At 45.1% G+C, this 23,851-nt stretch overlaps 1 protein-coding gene across 1 annotated transcript in view; it reads right to left on the bottom strand.

Annotated features, from left to right (window-relative positions):
* XYLT1 (xylosyltransferase 1) overlaps positions 1-23,851 on the bottom strand; it is a 352,297-nt gene that overhangs the window by 25,600 nt on the left and 302,846 nt on the right. The window contains exons 7-9 of the mRNA XM_002698037.6: positions 10,556-10,772; positions 7,220-7,396; positions 2,593-2,855 (exon numbers count right to left, since the gene is read on the bottom strand). Coding sequence (XP_002698083.1) covers positions 2,593-2,855; positions 7,220-7,396; positions 10,556-10,772 — 657 coding nt within the window. The remainder of the gene's footprint in view (positions 1-2,592; positions 2,856-7,219; positions 7,397-10,555; positions 10,773-23,851) is intronic.

Genomic DNA, 23,851 nt, shown 5'->3' with positions numbered 1-23,851 from the left:
GGAAAGGTGAGGGGTGGGCTACTGGGGAAGCTCTTAGCCAGCTTCACAGAGGACATGGCACCTGAGATGACCCTGGAAGCCTCAGAAAAGGTGGATTGAGTGGGGACAGTCAACAAAGGACAGCACAGAGGAACTGACAGACAGTTCATATGACCAGTGATGGAGCAAGTAGCTCACACAGCTGCATCTTAAGAATACTGGAAACTAAATATCAACAATGGCATAAGCATTTACTAAAGCACTTCAGATATAAAATACTGTTAAAATGGGAATAATGATAATAATAATACATGACTAATAAAGTAGTTTTAGAGGATTATCCCCTTTAAACCTAACAACACCTTATGCTGTAAGGCTTATTATTATTCCCATTTTACAGATGAGGAAACTGAGGCTTAGGGAGGTTCAAGACTTGTCCAAGGCCAATAGCTAGTAAGAGTGGAGTTCAAATGGCAGGTTCTGGGTTTCTAACCCATTCTGGTCTTCTTTTAAACTAAATCAGGACCTGCAGGTAGAGGAGAGAGAAGGCTGAGGAGAAAATTGTTGCAGGCATGTGGAAACCCAGCTGATCTGCATGGGGTCCCAGTCAGGAAAACCTTCCATGTTTTCAGAGTTTTGTAGAACAAAATAGTTCCTTTCTTGTCCCCCTTCCGTTCTTGAGAGGAAGGAAGAGCAGGGCAAGGAGGGACACGTAGAAGGCTCAGAGGAGAAAGACTGATGCTAATAATTTTTTCTTTGTTGGTTAAAGAGGAAGGTGAGAGGAGGAGGCAGAGGCAGAACAAGAAAGAGAAGGAGAGTTGATTGGAGGCACTTCTGGGAGTCCATCCTCAGAAAATAATCAGAAAGGAGAATGGAAAAAAAAAAGGCTTTCTGCAAAAAGATATTCATCAGAACAATGGCAACAGGAAAGGGCTGGATTAAGCAAACTCTGGAATTTCTACTCAATGGAATACCAGCGGCATTAAAAAGGGTCATTATCATTATGGAAAGCTGCAGAGGAGCAAGGAGAGGAGGGGCTAATATTACAATGCTGAGCGAAAGAAACAGGACACGTAATCCTTGCAATTATGAAATATCTGCAATGCATATTGCTGAAGAGGAAGAGAAGCAGCCCCAAATTAAAAGGGTTTGGTAGGCTTAGGGAAAAGCAGGGGAGGTGGGGGTGATGTTGAATCCTTTCCCCACCTTCCCTCTTCTTTCCAAATATTCTAGAACATTCTTTCCTGAAGTATCAACTAGTACCCACCAGTGGTAGATGAGATGATTCTAAAGGTTGCTGCTACTGCTGCTGCTAAGTCGCTTCAGTCGTGTCCGACTCTGTGCGACCCCATAGACGGCAGCCCACTAGGCTCCCGTCCCTGGGATTCTCCAGGCAAGAACACTGGAGTGGCTTGCCATTTCCTTCTCCAGTGCATGAAAGTGGAAAGTGAAAGTGAAGTCGCTCAGTCGTGTCCAACTCTTAGCGACCCCATGGACCGCAGCCTACCAGGCTCCTCCGTCCATGGGATTTTCCAGGCAAGAGTACTGGAGTGGGGTGCCATTGCCTTCTCCGTCTAAAGGTTACATGAACGTTTTAAATAATGGTTCTGCCTTCCATGATGTTACTGGTTATGTTCTCAGGTCTGACAAAGATAGTATGGTTGTGTTTTAGGAAGGAGTCAATTTTCAGAGACACATGAAATGTTTATGGGATTTGCTTCAATCAAACTGATCTGGGAGGAGGGGGAAGGTGGGTGAAGGCAGAGATGAAACTGCACTGGCTGGGAGTCGGTAATCACTAGAGCTGACGATGGGAGATGGGATTTCATTTTTCTCTCCATTTGGTATATATCTGACATTTTCTAAAACAAAAAATAAAACAAAAATGTTCGGTATTTTCATGATTACTTTCCATTTAAAACAAACAGAACTATCTAATATGGTGCATAAAGCTTTCTTCTAAAATATGTATATTTAGCCTAAAGAATGAGTCCACAGAAAGGTAGGACTTCCCTGGTGGTCCAGTGGTTAAGATTCCATGCTCCCAATGCAGGGGGCTTGGGTTTGATTCCTGGTGGAACTAGATCCTGCGTGTGTGTGCGTGTGTGTGTGTGTGTGCGAGTGTGTGTGAGTTGCTCAGTCGTGTCCAACTCTTTGTGACCCCATGTACTGTACACCACCAGGCTCCTCTATCCATGGAATTCTCCAGGCAAGAATACTGGAGTGGGTAGCCATTCCCTTCTCCAGGGGATCTTCCCGACCCAGGGATGGAGTCTGCACTGAAGGCAGATTCTTTACTGTCTGAGCCACCAGGGAAGCCCAGATTCCACATGCCACAATTGAAAGATAATGCATGCCTGCAACTAACATCCGGTATAGCCAAATAATTTTTTTTTTTTTAAAGAATGAGTCCACAGAAAGGAAATAAGTAGGTAAATATTAGATCTGCTATTCTGAGAAGGTAAAAAGGGTTATGAGGGCTTAGACAGGAAATGTTCTGAACGCTGGGAAGTCCGCGTGGCTGACTGTTCGGGAGACGCGTGGGGTGCAGCCGCAGCCCCCGCAGAGGAGGGCTGTCCCTCGTCCCTGGTCACCCCGCCCCTCCCGGCTCACCTGCAGCTGCTCTCCCCGGGGGCGCGCAGCGACGCCTCGGCCCGACGGAGGCCCAGGCGGGAGAAGGAGTGGTACAAAGTCAGCGTGACGTCACTCAGGCTGTGGATCCCGTCGGGCTCGTCGTAGACGTTCTCCCAGTAGGAGCGGAGGCCCGGGGTGCCCGCGGGGTAGTTGCCATACAGGTAATAGTCCAGCTGCCCGATGATTTCCTGATTCACCACAGCTTCAAACTTGCGGGCAAAGAAGGTGGGCCGGGCTGTCTGCTGTGCTCGTGGGATAAAGAGAGCTGAGTCAACCAGTGGGATGGGGGAGGTGGGGATGGAGGAGGCGAGCTCTGCGGTCCCAGCCTGTCTGGATCCACATCACCATTCAGACACCTACTGCCCTCTCTGTTCTCAGTTTCCTCATCTGTCAAAAGGGTTTTAGGATTGAACGAGTTAATATTTGTAAAGCATTGAAAGCAATGAGGGACACGGAAGTCAGCTTCATTTAAATATCTGTGAAATAATTACATCTTAGATGGTTATAGTTGGGAGGGATCTCAGAAATCATTTAGCTGGAGGTCTAGGGCAAATACCGCCTACAGAAGTATTTTAGTTGTCCGGAAGAATGTTTTAAAATTGAATTAACTGGCAACATTTTATAAGTGGAAGAGTTCATGGAAACTTTTGGCTTCTCTTGAAAAAGAAATGATCTGGCAACGGTAGGACTACGTTCCTGCATCATAACACATAGTTAAAACTGAATAGCGGCTGTCCCTTTAGATGGGTATGGGCCTTGTGGCTCACCACAACCCCTACCACTCCCTACTGTCTCCTGGGCATTATAATTGACTTACAGACTCAGAGGGAACACCCTGGATTTACTGATCAGAATCCCTGGAAGTGAGGCTTAGAAATCTGTACACTTAACAGGCTTCAAAGGTGATTCGTTTGCTCACTAGGGTGTGAGGACAAGGCAAATGACATCTGAGCTGGCTGCAGATCAGTCGCCTAAACAGCCTTAAAATATTCAGATTCCGGAGTCCTTCTCCAGACAGACTGAGTCAATATCTCTGAAGATGAGGTTTAGGAATCTGTATAGAAAAAAAAAAAAAGGCTCCCAGGTGATTATGCTACATCTTTGAGGGCTACTTATGTAAACAAAATTTTCAAAGGAGCTGAATGCGTAAGAGGGAAAGGGACTTATCTAAGGTCACACAGTAAGGTAATGCGAGAGCCAGGATTCAGATCCAGGGTCATGGGTTAGAGAAGTGAAGTACTGAGCACTTGTTATCTACCAGGTTTTAAACCATGGTCTGGGGCAAGATCAATAAACCTTTTCAGCAAAATGGCAGATAATAAATATTTCCAGCTTTGCAACTACTCAGCTCTGCTGTCAGAGTGTGAAAGCAGCCATAGACAAACTGGAAAATGAATGGGTCTGTGGCTGTGCTCCAGAAACAAGTCATTTACAAAAACAGGGAGCGGGCTGGAGCAGCCCAGGGGCTGTAGCTTGCTGACCTCTAGTCTAGGGCTATGGAAACAACTAAACCACAGACCCTTCCTTTGAGGGGCCTGTGATCTTGTGCAAATTTTGACCTTCATTTAAGTCTAGCATTGTTCTCACTTCAATGCATTAAGAGCAACAATAATGACAATAAAAACTGAGCATATACGATACGTAGAGCATTGCATTTTGTCATTATCTCTAATCCTCCCAATAACTCTGCAAAGCGGGTGCTATGATTCCTATTTTACAGATGAGGAAACTCAACTTAGAGAAGGGAAGGGATAATGTACAAACACACAGTCATAAGATTCAAACCCAGATGACTCTAAAACCCAAATTCTATTGACTATATCATCTTAGGATCACACTGCTAGTCAAGTGAATCTGAAGCCCCAATAACAAAAACTCTTGTTAATGTTTTGGAATATCCCATCTGCTCTCTGCTTCACAGACACCTGGGACACCCACCCCTACCCTTTCTCTGCAGTCGAGGGGTTAGCTCAGTTCCCTTATAGGAGCATTAAAAAGAGCCAGAACATGTGGGTTCAAATTCCCACTCTATGTCTCTCTAGCTATATATGTCTTTGGGGAAGTTATCCAGGGCCTCAGTTTTTCCAGTCCTTAAAATGGGTATAATAATAATATAGGTACTTAGCATAGAATCTGACACACAGTGTTAGCAGCTATTATGAGACTGTTATCACTATGCCTTTAAGTCTACTACAGGGACTTCTAAGTCTTCACTTTCTGGAGGCAGAGCACCAGAGTAAATGGCAGGGCAGCCTCCTTTTTCCTCCTAAGAGTCTCTGATCATACCTGGAGCTCCTAAAAAGCACGTTTCTATGTTTATAGTTCTCATCCTTGGAGTTATTTCCGTAAGAACTCAGAGTTCCTTACAGGCAGCAGTTTCTTGAGTCTGGACGTTGAGAAACATTCTTGATCTTTGTTTGCTGTGAATTGAAGAGCTGTGAGCATGTGACTCGGTCTCTATGTTAGCTCATCTTTATCAGGGACCACAATGTCCCCAGGATGCTGGGACTGGAATACAACTGCTGCTGCTCTGGAGTGGCCCAGGAGGGGCAGTGCACTCAAGAATTGCCCTATCTCCTTGCTCTAAATGATGAAGGTCCTTTGCAATGAGGGTGAAAGCTGATCCTCTACAAAAGAGGGAATTGTTCTGTTTCTTTTGTCCCGCTTTGAACAGGTCAAATATTCCCCTTGCCACCCCTTTCTGCTCAGCAGACCCTTTATGCACAGACAATGGAGCTAAAATGTCACCCAAGTTCACCCAACCTCAATTAACATGGGTTTGAGGAGGCCCCTGGGTAGCTTTCAGTCTTCCACCAAAAACAGGCCTAAAGAATACTCATTGCAGTAACTGCTTACATGGGTGAAAGGCGTTAGGTGGGAACCTTGAGGGAATATGAATGATGGGACAAAACCCGCTGTGTATTCTACATTCCACCAGGCATGGAATCAGGTTGGCAGCAGGGTCTGGTGGAAAAAGCTCAGGCCTGGACCTGGAAACACCCGTGTGGGACCTCCCACCCTACCACTCCACTACTGCATGTCCATGGACAAGTAAGTCCCCTCTTGTGCCTTGGTTTCCCCACCTGCACAATGGAGATGATTTCTACCCAGTGAAGACAACGCCTGCAGAGAACCTGGCACATAGCCTGGAACACAGAAGACCCCAACCCCATGCTTCTCAAACAGAACAGCCTCCCTGTTGCCTGGGGATCTTGTTAAAATGCAGATTCTGACTCAGCAGGCCAGGAGCAGCAGAGATTCTGCATCTCTAACAAGCTCCCTGGTGATGCTGATGCTGCTGTTCTACAGACCACACTCCGAGGAGCTGGGCTAAGAGGCTGGAAGCTCCATGGGGGCAGTTTCGGTCCTCTCGTGGTTCAGTTATGTGCCAGAGTGAGGCAGTAGGGACACTTTGGATTGGGTAATCAGCCTGGCATTCTTGTCCCTGCCCCCAACACCCTCCATCACTCCAAGTTAGCGGTTTGGGGAGCAGCATATCATCTCCACGTGGTAGCTCTAGTGACCTCAGAGTGGCCTGTGAATGTATGCTCTGGGCAGCTGAGGCTGGGCATGGGGAGGAGGAGAAGAGGAAGAATTCAGGGTGCTGGCCTGGAGGGAGCAGGAGGCGTGCTCACGTGGGATGGAAAGAGGTTGCCATCCTGAATAGGTCTGGGTCCAAGGCACCCTTGGGGCTCATGGGAAGCAGATGGACACTGGCCACCCTTCTGCCTCTCCTCTCCCCAGAGCATGAACTGCTGGGCCCTGCAGAGATACCTGCGATGGCAAGCAATTTTCTTCTTGTTACTCCTTTAAGTTCACAGAGCACGGTGGTTTGTAAACCTGGCTGCTCATCAGAACTTCCCTAAGTCTGCTACATTAAAAATAAAAATTCCTGAGCCTCACTGGAGATCAGAAGCTCTCGACTGGGGATGTGTTTGCCCCCGGTGGATATCTGGTGATATCTGAAGACATTCCTGGATGTCATGTCTGCAGGGTGCTACTGGATCCCCATGGGGACATTAAACAGTGACATCCTGGTTGTCACAGTGGAGGGTGGGGTGCTTCTGGAATCTAGCGGGCGGAGGCCAGGGATGCTGCTTAAACATCCTACATCCCTCCACCCTAACACAGAATTATTCAGCCACGATGTTAAGAGTGCTGAGGTTGAGAAACTCTGCACTCTAACCAAGTTTGTACCCAGAAATGTATTTTAAACAAATATTTGGGGAGATTCTGATCAAAAGGCAGCATAGAGAAATGGATGCAAGTACAGCCTTTGAAAACAGATATGTTGGGCTGTGTGACCTTGCATAAAGTTTTTGATCTCTCTCTCCCTCAGTTTCCCTATCTCTAAAATAATCTATCTCTGTGTCTATCTGTCTTCTGAGGCTGTTGTGGAGTAAATGAGTCGACACAGGCCAAGCGGTTAGATGGTCCCTTGCGTGGTGTTAGTGATCAGTAAGTGTTGGCTATTGTGGATGTTGTTATGGTTATCATCAACAGCTGGGGTGGGAGTGTGTGGGATGTGATGAGCTGCAGGGCTGTCTTGGACACCTGCAGATGCTGGCTGGAAGGCACAAGCAGGTGGGCTGGGTGGGCAGCTCACCTGGAAGCGGTGGAAATCCTGCGGCTTGAAGTCATTGGGGGAGCAGCCGCACCAGTCCACGATGTGCTTGTACTGGCACTTACAGCCCAGCTTGCGGTTCCAGTTGGTGATGCGCAGATTGTTGTCCACCATGGTGTCGCAGTGCGGGCTGTTCTCCAGGACCGTGTGGAAGAAGGACTGAGGGGGAGAGAAGGGCCTGGCTTGAGACCTCGCCCAGTCTTCTTCGACTGGGCTGGGGTGGGGGTCCTTCCCAGGGACCACCTGACACTGAAGAGACTCTCTTGCAGACTCAGCTGTTCTCTCTGCAAATGGAATTAGTCCCATGCAGGCCTAGCCAGAGCACCCTGGAAGTTTTGCCCAGAGTGGCATTCTGCTTAGCAGTTACTGCTCTGTTTCTCTAAGATGTCTCTTCTCAGCAGCCTAGAAACTGATTTCAAGACATCTCTTATGACCCAGTACATCCGTTCAGCAGAGAGAAAAAGTCCCTTCAGGGCTTCGCTGTTAGCTCAGCTGGTATAGAATCCACCTGCAATGCAGGAGACCTGGTTCAATTTCTGGGTTGGGAAGATCCACTGGAGAAGGGATAGGCTACCTACTCCAGTATTCTTGGGCTTCCCAAGGTGGCTCAGATGGTAATCTGCCTGCAATGCAGGAGACCTGGGTTCGATCCCTGGGTTGGGAAGATCCCCTGGAGGACGGCATGGCAACCAACTCTAGTATTCTTGCCTGGAGAATCCCCATGGACAGAGGGGCCTTGCGTCTACAGTCCGCAGGGTCGCAAAGAGTCAGACACAACTGAGTGACTAAGCACAGCACGAGGTATGTCAACACATGAGGACCAGAGGAAAACATTGGGACAATTTTCTAAAAAACCCTGGACCAAAGGACTCTTGATTTTACAAACAGCTAGACCTGAAACCAAGATATTTTGGAACAAAGACTGAAGCCCTGGAATTTCACTCCTGGGAGAGGGACGCCAGAATCATGGACGCCCTCCTGCCCCAGTCATAGGAGGAGGGACTACAACACAGGGAGGAAAGGTGGGGTGTGCTGGGGCTTCCCGCTGTCCATGGTGCTGAAACAGACACCATCATTTCCCCCTATTCCTGAGACTGTTGGCCAACCTCTCCTAGGAATCTGAGAAAAAGGCAATGTTGAGAGTGAAAAGAGAGACCAGAGCAGAGACATATGGTTGGAGCTGCTGAAAGAGAGAGATGGGGAGAGAAAGACACACACACACACTGACTTCTATTTGGACACTGTTTTATAACAACCTCAGATACCAGGGTGATATGCTTTCCCCTGCTCTCTGCTTCCTAGGGGAAGCTATTGGGGAATATGTGTCCACCTGTTGCAAACTCATGGCACAGCCTTCAGATTTCTTCTAAGTTCATCCCTTAGAGGTGGTTTGGGAAAAAGGCAGGGCAGAAATGCTGGGATGGAGGAGGTGGGATCTAATAGAGACGCTGGAATGTAAAGTGCCTGGGTGCTCTGTGGGGTAGAGGGTGGGGTGGGTGGGACAGAGAGAGCCAGCATTGGGATGCACACCTTGATTAAATCAAACAAAGTCCCAAACAGTCTCTTCTCAATGGCTGAGTGGATAAAATGAGGCTCTATCCACATCACCCAGCTGACCCTCTTGTGATGCTAAATGACATGTCTGTGAACCTGCATTTTAAGCTTGAATTGTCTAAAAGCCCAAACAGGCACATATTCTCCATCAAGCAGTGGGGTAGGTACCCGATTATCAATTGTCTTGTGTCCTTTTGTAATGATGCAGAAAAGATAATGGATGAGGAGGTTATTGGAATTGAGAGAGAAAGTGGGTTTTGCTGAAACATGATTAAAAGCTGATGACTTAACATGTATACAGAATAGCAAAACCTGACCCAGTGATGACAAGCCCATCATCCCTTAGGAGTTATGTCAGCAGTCAGCCCTACTCAGAGCTTGGCCCTGCCCCAGATGTTGGTGAGGGATGTGGAAACCATCAAATGAGATGCATTGTCTTGTTTGGCCTGGAAACACAGAACCTGAGTGGCCCTGAGATGTGGCACAGCCAGGAATGGTGGGCCATTCATGGGAGGTGTCACAGGCTTAATAGAAACAGCCAGCACTGGAGTTTTCTGAAGTTAGAAATTAGGGTGAAAGTGAACTAGAGGTCAGGGAACTAATCTAGAATCTGTCTGCCCAGGTCTGATAAGAAGGCTGCTGGCTGTTGTCAGGAGCAACACTGTAGCACTGAGTCCCTACCCATTTCCAGATGGGGCTGGGGCTTTTTCAGAATAGCCTGCAATCTTACACACAGGACTTTCTGAAATGGACTGAATGTTTGCATCCCCGCAAAATTTATAGGTTGAAACCCTAACCCTCAAGTGATGGTGTCAGGAGGTAGGGCCTTTGGAAAGTGATTGTAATGAGGGTGGGATCCACACAGATGGGATTAGTGTCCTTCCCTCACCCCTTAGGCCATGTGAGAACACAATGAGAACTGTCAGTAGGCAGTCTGCAACCAAAAAGAGAGAAAGCACCTGACCACACTGGCACCTTGACCTACAACTTCCAGCCTCCAAAACTGTAAGAAGTACCTTCATTCCATTGTATCCTGTTCTGGCACTCTGAACTAAGATAGTTTCACATCCTGAGGTCTGAAAAGTGGTGGCAGACTTCTGAGACCTTTTCAAATAGCTGTAAAAGCTAACAAGACATAGTGGGTCCTAAGCATTTGGCCACAATGGCTGTCAATGCAGGAGGCAGAGCAAACCCAACAATAGCCCTGGTTTGGCGATCACCAGAACTTCTGATGTGACTGATGGGGCCAAAACTACTGGAAAAGAGGGGCTGTCAAAAGTTGATACGGTGTCTCTAAAGAAGCCAGCATATACAATTGTGCAGGTTATGCTCTGCACAACCCTGTGGGTACCATTGACATTGTAGGTATGAGAACTTTGTATTTTTTTCAATAGCAATTTTCTAAAAAATGGCAATAAAGTTGTTCTAACAAAATTAGTATATTGTGATGATTTTATGACTGATGGGAGCCAAGCATCTTGAGGAAGAACTACCTTTTTTTACTTTACACTTTTAAAGACACTGTATGGATTGCTGGTGGCAGCCTTGTGCATCTCCTCCATAAAATGACCTCCCTCCGGACTGGATGGGACCAGGGGTCCTACGGTAAGAGTAAGGTTCCTGGTAGCTGGCACAGTTCCCCATCTTCCTCTGGATGTTTGGAGGATAATGCCATGTAGCTTCACCAAAAATTCAGCATCCACTTTGCTCCAAGGGCTAGAGCCAGCCCCTACCTTTCTCAGGGACTTTTCCCCAGATACTCACCTCGGCAGGAAGCAGAGTATAGGAGTAGAATTGCTTCATTTTGGTCACCAGATCGTCAGTGGAGAACGTCACATACTCTACAAACTTCCGGTTTAGCAGGAACCAGTCTGAGCCGCCATCTACAGCAATGCCCTCTGGGATCCGCCGGTCCCCCAGGCGCCACATGTGGGCATCACACTCCAGGAAGAGCCTGTCCAGGCCCTGTTTCCGGATGAACCTGGACAAGACAAAGTCATGCTTAGCCATGAAAGAGCTCAACCCAGAGTCCAAAAGAAATGGTCAAAACTACTGTCTCTCAGGGAAGGTCTTGGCCATAAAGCCATTTTTTGAGCACTACTACATGCTCAGTGCTGAGCTAGGGGGTCTGTGTGTAGTTTCTCATTTGACCTTCACAAGTGAGGCTGGTCTCTGTAACCCTATGAGGCAGGTACTATTATTATGCCCATTTTACAGATGAAGACACTGAGGCTTAGAGCGCTTAGGACATTTGCCTGCCCAGCACAGTTAGATGGCAACGATCATCTGCTACATCTGCTTCCACTTTAGAGGACTTCTGAAATCACCTTTTCATGCCACAGATGCATTGGAATTTGGTGAATACAGCTCTAGACCCTCATCTCAGAACAGTGCTTTTATTTTTAAATTTATTTTTAAAAATTAATTAATCAGTAAACTATTTACAATACAGTGTTAGTTTCAGGCATATAGCAAAGTGATTTAGTTTTATATATATATATACACACACACACACACACACACACACACACACACACACACATATTTCAGATTCTTTTGATTTACAGGCTACTGAAAGATATTGAATATAGTTTCCTGTGCTATACAGTAAATCTTTGGTTTGTTGATCATCTGTTTTACTTATAACTATCTGTTAATCCTATACTCCTAAATTTATCCCATTGCAGAATAATGTTTTTAAATACAACAAATATACACAGTTACAAAATATTTCCATAAATACCAAAGTGATGGCATAGTAATTCACATGATTCTTGATTCATACACTATATAGAGGATTGCAAAATATTTTTAAAAACATGAAATTTATGATAATTACATGTGTTTTCTTTTTAACACATTTAATAATAAGATCTTGTAGTAGGTCTAAACACTATTGTAATTTTGAAGAAGAGGTGAGCATAAATGATATTTAGACATGGATGCATCAACTATAATGTGATTTGGGACTTATCTGCAGTCCAGTGGTTAAGACTCTGAACTTACAATGCAAGGGTCACGAGTTCAATCACTTGTTGGAGACACGACAGGAAGAATGGACAAAAAAAGGAAATATATGATTCCAACAGCAACTGCTAATACTATAATGGTTTGTTATCCTATATTTAGCTGGATCTCAATTAGCATTTAGTGAAAATTAAGATCCTTTTCTTCTTGGGCTTCCCTGATGGTCCAGTGGTAAAGAATCTGCCTGCCAATAGAGGAGACATGGGTTCAATCCCTGATCTGGGAAGATCCCACATGTCATGGAGCAACTAAGACTCTGCACCACAACTACTCAGCTTGTGCTCTAGAGCCTGGGAGCCACAGCTACTGAGCCCACGAGCTGCAACTACTGACTCCTGGGCACTACAAATTAGAGAGTAGGCCCCACTCACTGAAACTAGAGAAAAGCCCATGGAGCAACAAGGACCCAGCACAGTAAAAAAAAAAAATAATAATTTTCTTCCTATTCGAAGTCACAGACCCCTAAATTCTATCCATGAACCTCAGATTAATAACTCCTCCTCTAGGACACACACACACACACACACACGTGTGCACACACACAGGATTCTTTGAGGCAGACAAGGCAAATTCGCCATTCCCTAATTTACAGACACAGAAATCAAAGGTCAAAGAGCTTGTAAGGTGCATAGGGCTGTTGGGAGGGTGGACAGAGCTAGGGCCAAGACTTCTGGCCCAAACTCTCAGTTCATTTTCACTTAGCATTAATTTCACACCTACTATGTGCCAGGCACGGGCTGGCCCTGGTGGAAGGCAAGGAGAAGCAAAGATGATCCCTGCCCCTCAGGAGCTGGTTGTCTCCTTGGGAGTTTATAATTTACAAGTTTTCTGATCTTGTTGCTCTTTCAGATCATACAACATAAAATCAACCATTTAAAAGCATATAATTCAACAGCATTAGTTCATCTGCAATCGTCATCTTTACCTGGTTTCAAAATAGTTCATCACCCTTAAAGGAAACCCCCATCCTCATCAGCAGTTACTTCCTACTCTGCTTCCCTCCAGATCCTGGCCATCCATCTATGGATTTACCTAGTCTGGATATTTCATAGAGATGGAATCACACAAGGTGTGCCCTCTTCCAGCTATCATCGTGTTTTCAAGGTTCCTCCACATTGCAGCACATATTGGTACTTCATCTCCTTCTGTCTGTCTGCCTGGCATCCATTCCTTGCTTTTGTGGGAACCGCACCTTGATTTTATTTTGGACATTCACCCTCAACTCTCAGTTCACTTGGTTTGCCTCAGCCCCAGCACCAGGGGTGGGGACGCGACTTGGCTTGATCAACCAGAGTATACCACCTGCTTGGCTGCCATAATTGCTTCAGGGATGGGAGAACAAGTCAAGCTGAGTCTGAGACTGGGTTCTGGATTTTTGCTGAAAAAAACTAGGAAGGAAGGCTTTTCTTGGGGATTTTTGTCTGGAAGAATGTAAGCTGAGGGTTGCAGGCAGCCATCTTGTCACCATGTGGATAGAGGTTGTCTGACCATGAAGGTATCACAAAAACAAAGAGAGAAAAGAGAGAGAGAGGAGGTGCTTCTGTGGCTGCTGCTGCTAAGTCACTTCAGTCATGTCCGACTCTGTGCAACCCCATAGACGGCAGCCCACCAGGCTCCCCCGTCCCTGGGATTCTCCAGGCAAGAACACTGGAGTGGGTTGCCATTTCCTTCTCCAATGCATGAAAGTGAAAAGTGAAAGTGAAGTCGCTCAGCTGTGTCCGACTCTTCATGACCCCATGGACTGCAGCCCACCAGGCTCCTCCATCCATGGGATTTTCCAGGCAAGAGTACTGGAGTGGGGTGCCATCGCCTTCTCCAAGAGAGGAGATAGACACAGACAAAGCTTCAATGACTTTGCTTGAGACCCTGGATCTTGCTGTCCTTGACTCACCGCCAGACTTGTCAGTAATGTGCTTAAGGCATTTTGGAATAGGGTTCTGTCATTTGCAATGGAAGAAGTCTGGACTAATACATTCCTTAACGATTTCACCTTTATCACTACTGTGATGGATGCAAATGTTCTTAGCCTCCAGGTAGAGTAGGTAGCCACGGCTGTGGCACATTAGGGCCACTTTTCCACTAGGCCGGGCTGCATCCCCCATTGCGTGTCCACAGGTTTTTGTGTTTCCATGACAGATCTCACCTCTGTCTTCACATTAGAGTTGCCTGTCTCCTCCAAGACAGATGCTGCACTAGAACTGACCCAAACTTCCTCGTTTCTGCCTACCTTACAGGTACTGGAACACTGCAAGGCAGCTGTACAGTATAGTAGCTGGAGATGGTCCCACCCTCCTGGCCACTCTCAGTTCTAGAAAGAATCTCTCCCACTGAGCCTCCCACAAATCTGCCAGAGGGAACTGCCTGAAACCTCACTAATAAACCCACACCCATAGCACTTTCTTCTGCACAAATAGAGGACCTGCCCCCAGACACTGGTCACTCACTGAGCACAATGGTGTAATAGATTTAATTCTTAGGAAAACTTGATGCTAGTGTGATAAAAATGGTGATTACAATGATGCTGGTGGTGAAGAGACTTAATTCTGTTAAAATGTGCTTTGCATCTCATCACAACGTGACTCTACCAGTAACCAGCTGGGTGAGTTTGTAAAATAATGACCTTGACTAATGTCCCCCATGGGAAGCTGACAAAGTTGGGCTAGGTCTAGGTTGTAAAATTAAATGCCTACAGGGATCAGACAAATAATGTAAGTGTGTGAGGTAGGCTGAGTATACGATAACAGTGTAGGTAGAATCAGCAAAGATGTAGAGAATGCATTTTCTAAAAGAATTTCAAATCCCTTAAAAAAAATTCTGATAAATAAGACATACCCCTAGGCTGAATCCAGCCCACAGACCACCAGTTGTAATAATGATGAGTTAGGTAGTCTCTAAGGTACTGTTTAGGCTGGATGATTCACAAGCTAGAATCAAGATTTCCAGGAGAAATATGAACAACCTCAGTTATGCAGATGATACCACCCTAATGGCATAAAATGAAGAGGAACTAAAGGGCTTCTTGTTGAAGGTGAAAGAAGAGAGTGAAAAAGCTGGCTTAAAATTCAACTTTCAATAAACCAAGATCATGGTATCTAGTCCCATCACTTTATGGCAAACAGATTGGGAAAAAGTGGAAACAGTGACAGATTTTCTTTTCTTGAGCTCCAAAATCATTGCTGACTCTTGCTCCTTGGATGGCAAGCTATAACAAAACTAGATAACATATTGAAAAACAGAGACATCACTTGCTGACAAAGTTCCCTACAGTCAAAGCTATGGTTTTTCCAGTAGTCATCTACAGATGAGAGAGTTGTACCATAAGGAAAGCTGAGTGCTGAAGAATTAATGCTTTCAAAATGTGGCACTGGAGAAGACTCTTGAGAGTCCCTTGGATAGCAAGGAGATCAATCCTAAAGGAAAAACAATCAATCCTAAAGGAAATCAACCCTGAATATTCATTGGAATGACTGATGCTGAAGCTCCAATACTTTGGCCACCTGATGCTGGAAAAGATCGAGGGCAATAGAAGAAGGGGGTGACAGAGGATAAGATGGTTTGATGGCATAACCGACTTGATGGACATGAGTTTGAGCAAGCCCCGGGAATCGGTGATGGACAGGCAAGCCTGGCATGCTGCAGTTCATGGGATTGCAAAGAGTTGGACACAACTTAGCGACTCAACAACAACAAGGGACTTAGCTGTGACATTCTTAAGTCACTCTTATACCAAGGAAGAGGGTGTGGGGCAAGCACTAGATGGATGCATGGGATCCCAGAGAAGGCTGAGAACTTTTCTGAAGACACACAGGGCAGAAGCCAACCAGAAGACCCAGGTTTCCAATGTCCCTGGTCCTGACCTTTCCCTAACATTTTCTTTCCAAGTGTAAAATTCACTATCCTTAGCAAAGCCATGTTCTCTCTGGGGAGCGACCTGGTAAAAGGTTTTCAATATACCCACAATGGCACTTACTGACACCAAACTTGGCTATAACTGATTCACTGAAGGAAGACACTGAGGGAGGGAAAAGAAAATCCTATCTCGACTCTGGCTGGTGCCAATTAGATGATAATGTCCGGTGGGTACACTTAACTGTGCTTAAACCTTTAAATTTTAGATACTTTATCAAAACTTTCATGGTAATCAAGACAACTGAGGGAGAGAGAGAGAAGAAATACAGGTGGGATGACATGCAAAATTTTTCTTTCCATGGACCAGCTTTTTAATTTCATGTTCCATTAGATTGGATAACAGCATCATCTTGCAATTTTAATGTGATGTCCCAGACTGCAATATCCAAATACAATATTTATGCAGTAATCTCCAAAATAAAATATTTACGGGGTTTGGGAGATTGACTGCTGTACTTACTGCCTTCAAAACCGATAAGCTGCAAAAGCATGCTTCAGTTAATTATGAGTAAATAGAGATCACAGATTTCCCAGGTCTCAGAAAAGTTCCTGGGTTGAAAGGGGCTACCAGCAACTTAGGTCTGGACTGAGAGAAGATGGAAGAGGCCCAGAGGGTGGGAATCCATCAGGCAAAAACAATCAAGCTGTTTAGGCAGTGATTTTGCTGTTTACCCCCCCCCCACCCCCCATGTGGATTTAACATAATTTGAAAAGATAAAGGCTGGAAACCAAAGTAAGTTTGTGAACATCTGGGTGAATCTTTCATCAATGTTGGCTCACCAGGAAAAGGCACATGGCTCTCCCACCTGAGGGATGGAGGGAAGCTGTGCAGCAACAGGCCCATTACACAGAAGATGGCCAGTGATGCTGTCCCCTCTTTAGTTTTGCTTATGACCTAGTTAGCTGGGAAACCTAGGGTCAACAGGAGATATCCTAGAAGAACAGACACGAAGAGGGTCTGGTACCAATGCTGTCTCTGCACTCACTGAGGTGTGGGGCTGATTTACCCTCTCTGAATGCCAGTTGCCTCACCTGTAGGAAGAGCCCATGACACCTGTTCTGACAAGCTCCCAAAGCAGCTGCAAAAGTGTGATGCATAATATTTACAAAATTCCTTGCAAAGTGTTTAGTAAGACTCAATCCAAACAATGGGCCGACCCAATCATCAGTTCCTTTTTTCATAGACATGACACCCCTCCCCAATCCTCCTTTGGTGTTTTATTTTTCTCCATAACACTTCACTTTCTAATACAATGCACAAGGTATCTATTTCATTTATTGCCTTTTCTACTACTGGACATAAGGCCCAAGAGGGCAGAAATATTTGTCTTTTTTTTTCTGAACTTTTTATTTTCTTTGGGGGTATAGCTTATTAACCATGTTGTGAAGTTTCAGGTGAACAGTGAAGAGGTTCAGCCACACACATGCATGTACCCATTCTCCCCCAAGCTCCCCTCCCATAGGACACATAACACTAAGCAGTGTGTACATGTCCATCCCACACTCCCTCACTATCCTTTCCCCATTTTTGTCTCTTTTTGATCACTGTGGTATCCCTAGTGCCTAGAACAGTGTCTAGCACAGTGCCTAGCATACAGCGTGTGCCCAATAAATATGTTGAGTGAATGAAAAAAGGGAAGAATAACATCAATATCTGTCAGGCAGTCAGGATGTAGCTGCTGTTGGTTAACCAGGTATCAAAATTTTCTAACACACATTTGACAGGTGAAGGAACTGAATCACAGGAAAGTTAAGTAATTTCTCCAAAGTCACATAGCGATCAGGTTAGGACTTGAATTCGGGTCTGAATGAATCCAATGCCAATGCTTTACTACTTTCCCGTTCTTCATCCCAAGTCGCTGGGGTCCCTCCAAAAGGACTCAAATTAAGGATCTGAGAACTTGTTCTTCCTCAAAAAGACAGAGCCCAGAAATTAGTGAACCAAGAGAAAATGGCTCATTGCTGGTTGGAAGAGGCTTCTTGCCAGACCTTACAAGGAACTTCTGTCTTCAGGCTACTTGAGGGCAAACATGGGATAGTTTGCATTTGATTTTATCTCCTGGGCTCTCAGGAATGGTTTGTCTTCCTGAGATTTGTCTCTACTGCCACAATATGGGACAAAGTCATAGCTAAATGTGATTCTGCTGGGACGTCACAAGGACCAGGTGAGTATCAGAGTTAATCAGATGGAGGGTGGCGAGGGGTTCTGAATCTCCCCCAGGGGAGAAAAAGTTAGCTAAGAAAGTAATCTGTAGCCTTTGAAAATGGCCCCAGAAAGACAGACGCTAAAGAAATCTCTCAATTCAGTTAATTCCCTGGCTACAATCTCGGCATATTCATCAAGTGTGGAATTATTCCAGAACTGTCTTGTCGTATAATGAATTCTGAAAGGAAGAACTCTGCCCCTCAGATTTTACAGCATGTTTGAGCAAGAAGAAATCTCAGCAATTAGTTAATATAACTATCTATAGATAAAAATCCCCAACACACTGAGGCCCAGGGAGGATGTATGATCCAAGGTCATCCAAAGTCACACAGCCTATAAAAATACTTCTTTTCTTTTCTTGTCCAGTGATATGTCACTGAACCCAGATTACTCTTCAGTATAAGTACAACCTAAGCATTTCAGTTTAAACACAAAATCATGAAGCAAAGCATGAAAACACAGTGTTTGAAGTCAGCCAGCTAGTGAAGGGCCCACACAAAACAGCCATGGGACACAGGGGCCGAACTTGGGGCTCTGGAGCCAGAATATTTGGTACAAGTCCTGGATCTGCCATTAACCTTGGGCAACCTGAATACAAGACACCTCAGCTTCTTATGGGAAACAGTGATCATCATAATACCTGTCTCACAGAGTTTAAATGCGATTATATTTTATATGGAGAGGGCTTAGTGTAGTACTCAGCATTTAGCAAGTGCTTGGTCCATCTAGTCAAAGCTATGGCTTTTCCAGCAGTCATGTATGGATGTGAGAGTTGGACTATAAAGAAAATTGAGCACTAAAGAATTGATGCTTCTGAACTGTGGTGTTGAAGAAGACTCTTGAGAGTCCCTTGGACTGCAAGAAGTTCCAACCAGTCAATCCTAAAGGAAATCAGTCCTGAATATTCATTGGAAGGACTGATGCTGAAGCTGAAGCTCCAATAATTTGGCCACCTGATGCAAAGAACCGACTCATTGGAAAAGACCCTGATGCTGGAAAAGCTTGAAGGAAGGTGGAGAAGGGGACGGGAGAGGATGAAATGGTTGGATGGCATCACCAACTCAATGGGCATGAGCCTGAGTAAGCTCCAGTAGTTGGTGATGGACAAGGAAGCCTGGCATGCTGCAGTCCATGGGGTCGCAAAGAATTGGACACAACTGAATGAAGATACTTAACATTTTCCATAATCAAGCTATAAAATTAAAACTTCAATCGCTCCTCTTCTGTATTCTAGGACTTTGTAGACAGGCATGTGTAGGGCACGTCAGGGCTAAGGAGAAACCCTTTATGTTCTGAAAAGCAATTTCATTTCAGCACCAAGGACAGAAACCCAGTGCCTCCACAGTGAGTCTCCTGTGATGCTCTTGGTTGTGGTGGCAGATGTGACAAGCTTCACATGTACCCTGATTCTGTCTGAGAACCACAGATATGAAACCCTCCCATCTTTCCAAGGCACAAGTCAGTGAGGATTCAGGTCATTAAGTTCCTAAATTTGCAGCTCCATAAGGGGTCCACTGGCCATTTCTCACATGCCAGTATGGGTTATGCCCTTTCCTGACCTGGGCTGGAGTCATCTGTCAGTCCCTACTCTGCAGTAGTTGGAAGACCAAAAGAGTCATTTGCTCATTCAGCAGCTCTCCAAGTCTATGTGCTGAGAATATGGTTGTAAAGGAGATGGACATGAGCCCTGTCCTTCTGTCTCTTCTAGAATGAGAGGTAAATCAGTAATATTTATCATTTATTGAGCACTTACTACTTTCTAAGTCCTATTCCTTGCACTTAAAGTATATTCTCTCATTTAGTCTTCATCACAATCCTATGAGAGCTCGTTTTACAAGAACAAAGATACAGAGAGGTTAAGTAATTTTCCCAAGGCTACACACCTGGTCAGTGATAAGGGAGGGATTCAAACCTAGCAGTCAGGCTCTGGATTCCACACTCTTTACCACAAGGCTGTAAAACTGTTCTAATAAATAAGTAAGTAGTCATAAAGAGCTACAAAATACATGAACATATAATTAGACATTTGTGATGAGTGTTATACAGGAAAACAGAGTGCAGTGTCAGAAAATAAAGAGACAGGGACTTAATTAGTGAAGATTGTTGGGGAAGATTTTGCTGAGGAGGCGACCCTGACAAGAAGGATGAGAAGGAATCAGTCATCTGAAGAGTTGTGGGGAAGAGCTTTATAGGAGACAGAAATAGTGTGTGCAGGAGCCTGAATGAGTGAAGAGAAGCTAAAGTGGTGGGAGTGAGGGCTACAGGGAGAAGCTCAGCTTCACCACCTCACGTAAGAGGAGACCAGCCACAGGAGAGGCAGGTCTGACCTGACTGGTGGAAGGAGCATGTCCTCCATAAGAACATGTGGTTTGAACGTGGCAGGAAACTCCACGATGAACATACTCAGGGAATCAGTGTAGCACAGTGGCCTGGAGTCTAGACCCCGGAACCAGACCACCTGCATTCAAGTCTGTTTCCCCATTCCCAAACTGTATGTTGTTTAATCTCTCTAGCCTCGATGTTCCCATGTAGAAAATGGGCATGATACTAACTGTGCTTATATCATGGGATTGTTGTGAGAATTGAAAGAATTAATATCTATAAGGCATTTAGGACAGTATCTGCACACAGTAAACCCTGTATTACATACACTCCGGGTGAAGAAAGTTGACTTGAGTTTCACATTCAGGAATGAAAGAAAAACCATTCTAAGCAGAAATGCAGACTCAGGGCCCAAATCCTGGAACCAAGAACCCCAGGTTGGGTGACCCATGCTCTTTATAGTACTCAGGGCCTGAATCAGCTTGTGCCTCTGAGAGTCTAAAGGTCCACTGAGGACTAATTGATTTTCCCTATTTTAAATTTCACACAAATTTAAAAACAATATCTACTGCATTACATTCTAATTATGAAAGTAATGTAGGCCTCCCTAGGCATGGAACACAAAGATAAGGCAAAAAAGGAAATGAAAAAACATACTCTTTATCTCAGAGATGACAGTGCACAAACTTGTCTTCTAGTCTTTGGTCTAACTTCAACATGTATTGTTTCGAAAACAGAAAAGTTCTAAAGTTGACTTCAAAACTCATGAGGAGGCCCACAGAGCTGTGTACACAGCTTTGCGCGGGTGCCTGTGTGATGCTAAGCTTTATTTTGACATGGCTGCCATAACTGGATTAAACAAAGTGAACATGCAAACAGCGATAAACTCACCAGTTGGGTTTAAGGAAAGAGAGAGAGGAATGCAATCTGCTTTCCCCATTGGAGATGAGATATTAATTATCTCCTCCCATCAATCATGGTGCTACAAGACAGATGGGGAGAGAGTTCTCCTGATAAGCAAGCTGGCACCAACGGGCCTCCTGAAAGCAGATTTGCTTGGAGGAGGTTCCTGGCCAGGCTCTCGATGGATTTGCCAATTTTTGGTTAAACAGTTGCCTGTTTATACATCAAGGGAGCTTTGGGCCCGAAGATTAGTTCAATGTCAGAGAGAAGAGCTGGCGAATCTGCTTAGCTGCCATTCTGATGCCAGCGGGGCACCACCACGTCTAGCAGGTGGATCCCAGACCTGGGAACAGGAAGAAACTTGTTTATGCCACTTGTGACCTGAGAGCTGGGACCCTTCCTAGCTTCCTTCTGGTCTAGGCTTTTTACATTTGAAATACTAGATCTTTCTCTAAGAACTGTAAAAAGTGTTTCTAAAATGTTAATCATGTGGATACACACCATCTTCAAGGTTTTTCAGCCCTGTCCCCATCGCCACCTCCATCATCACCACCGTCATCAACTTATTATGCACACCTAACTATTCCAAGAGCTTATCCACATATCCCCTGCTTTAATTCTTGCAGCAGTTCTAGGAGGGTGGCTTTATTATCATTCTTCCCATTTTGCAGATAAAGAATCTGAAGCACAAGTGATTGATTTAACTTACCCAGGGCCACACACCTGATGAGTGCTTAGCATGTGAACCCTGGCAGTCTGGTTCCAGAACCTGGATTCTTAACAGCTATGCTATAGGCTTTACGAACTCTGTATGGGACTGCCCTCAATATTTTTTTTTTCTAAACCAACTTTAGATAGCTTCAACTGTTCTTTTTTTTTTTTTTTTTAACTTAATCTTATTCTAAGCATAATATCTGTGAAGTACTGGATTAATTATATAAATTTTTGTTGATGCACATAAACTCAATACAAATTCTCCCATGACACTCCTTCATGAACTCCCCCAAATAATCTCACGTGTGGATCATGAACACAATTTAGGAGAGGCTGACTCTAGAAAGTAGGGGATGGGCTGATTTTCCTCCCTTGTTCATTTAAAAAATAATTCTGCTTAAAATCAGTAGAATTTTGCTCTTTCAGCTGCACACCCTAAGAACTCAAAGTAACAGGTCCTCTCAGATGTAGTCACTAAAATGCGGTGATAACAGTCAGACCAAACCAGGCTCCAATACCAGCTGTGTGGAACCTGGAGCAAGTTAAACAACTTTGCAAGCCTCAGTTGTACTCATCTCTGAAATGGGATAACACACTGAAAAGCACCTGGCTAGATGCTTCCTGTGGTCTGTGAGGCTACTCAGTCCTCCACAATCCCTACATCACTGGATCTTATGTGATCCAGACAATCCCCCCATGTCTGGATCTTATAAAGAGGAGAACATGAAGGCATGGAGAATCGAAGCCGTTTGTCAGAGTGCCCTGGCTATCACAAGCTGAGCTGGCATTTTGACACAGGTGTCTGGACTCCAGGGCCCATGCTGTTACCAATACTCCACACTATGCCCCAAGACTGAGCCCTGGGATCCTGGTGACCTTAAATTATTTGGGCACTGACACCAACCAAGGCCAGAAAGTCTCAGAAACTATTCTGGCTAAGGGAAATAAGTTTTTCTTTCCATCTCCCTGTAAGAGGTCCCATACTCTGAGATTTGATCAGTCTACCAAGATCTGGGGGAACTTCTCTGATGCTCTCTGAGCAGAAACCAGGAGTTCTGGGGATGTTTGCCAAGACCTGCTTATTCAGGGCACCTGCTTCTGCTAGCCCTGCAGAGATTATCTGGGAAAATGATAACTGCGCTGCATGTCTTTCAATATGTCTAGCCACTTGATTTTTGGAGGAATACAAGGAAATAGAGTGAACACTACACTCTCCTTCATTTAATTATAGGAACAGTCAGGACCAATTGGGCAGCTATTAAAATACTAGTTTGCCTTTATGCCATCTCTTAGCAGCGGGAGCTGGAAGTCCAAATTGACTGCTAAAGACGAGTTAGGGACAGAAGGTCAAAACTGCTATTAGAAACCACGCGGGATTAAAAACGGAGGCACCCTGTGGCCTATTTTGTATCTCACTGCTTGCTTCTGTCTCTCTCCATCTTCCCATCTTTTATACTCTCTGCCTCTGTCACATTGTCTTTGCAAGGGCTGGTCCTGAAGCATGGAACATCAGAATGCGAGGGCATTTGGAGATCATCTCATTCAACCACTGCATTTGTCCAACACAGTGAAGCCCAGAGAAGCAGAGTGGCTGCTCCGAAGCCACCCAGCATATTGGAAGAAAGCAGGACCCAAGCACAGATGGGCTGCATCATGCAGGCTTCTGAGTCTGGGCTCTGGGGACACATTCCTCTAGGCCTGAGTCCTAGCCCTGCCCTTGCTGTGTGAGCGTAAGCAAGTCACTTCACTTCTCTGAGTCTCAGTGTCCTCATCAGTAAAATGAGGCTAATATGTTGAGAAGGGTCACCATCTGAAGCCAGAAAATTAAACCCACACAAAGGGAAAGAGAACTAATGGAAGTTAAGTTAAAGGGTAAGGGTGGTCAAAAGGAACAAACTTCCAGTTATAAAATAAATACGGTCGAGGGCTGTAATGTATAACATGGTGACCACAGTTAATAATACCATATTGCATATTTG

This window comes from Bos taurus, chromosome 25, assembly GCF_002263795.3.
Source record: "Bos taurus isolate L1 Dominette 01449 registration number 42190680 breed Hereford chromosome 25, ARS-UCD2.0, whole genome shotgun sequence".
NCBI classification, from domain to species: domain Eukaryota; kingdom Metazoa; phylum Chordata; class Mammalia; order Artiodactyla; family Bovidae; genus Bos; species Bos taurus.
Note: the sequence above shows the minus strand (reverse complement) of the source record. Positions and strands in the feature narration are given on the sequence as shown.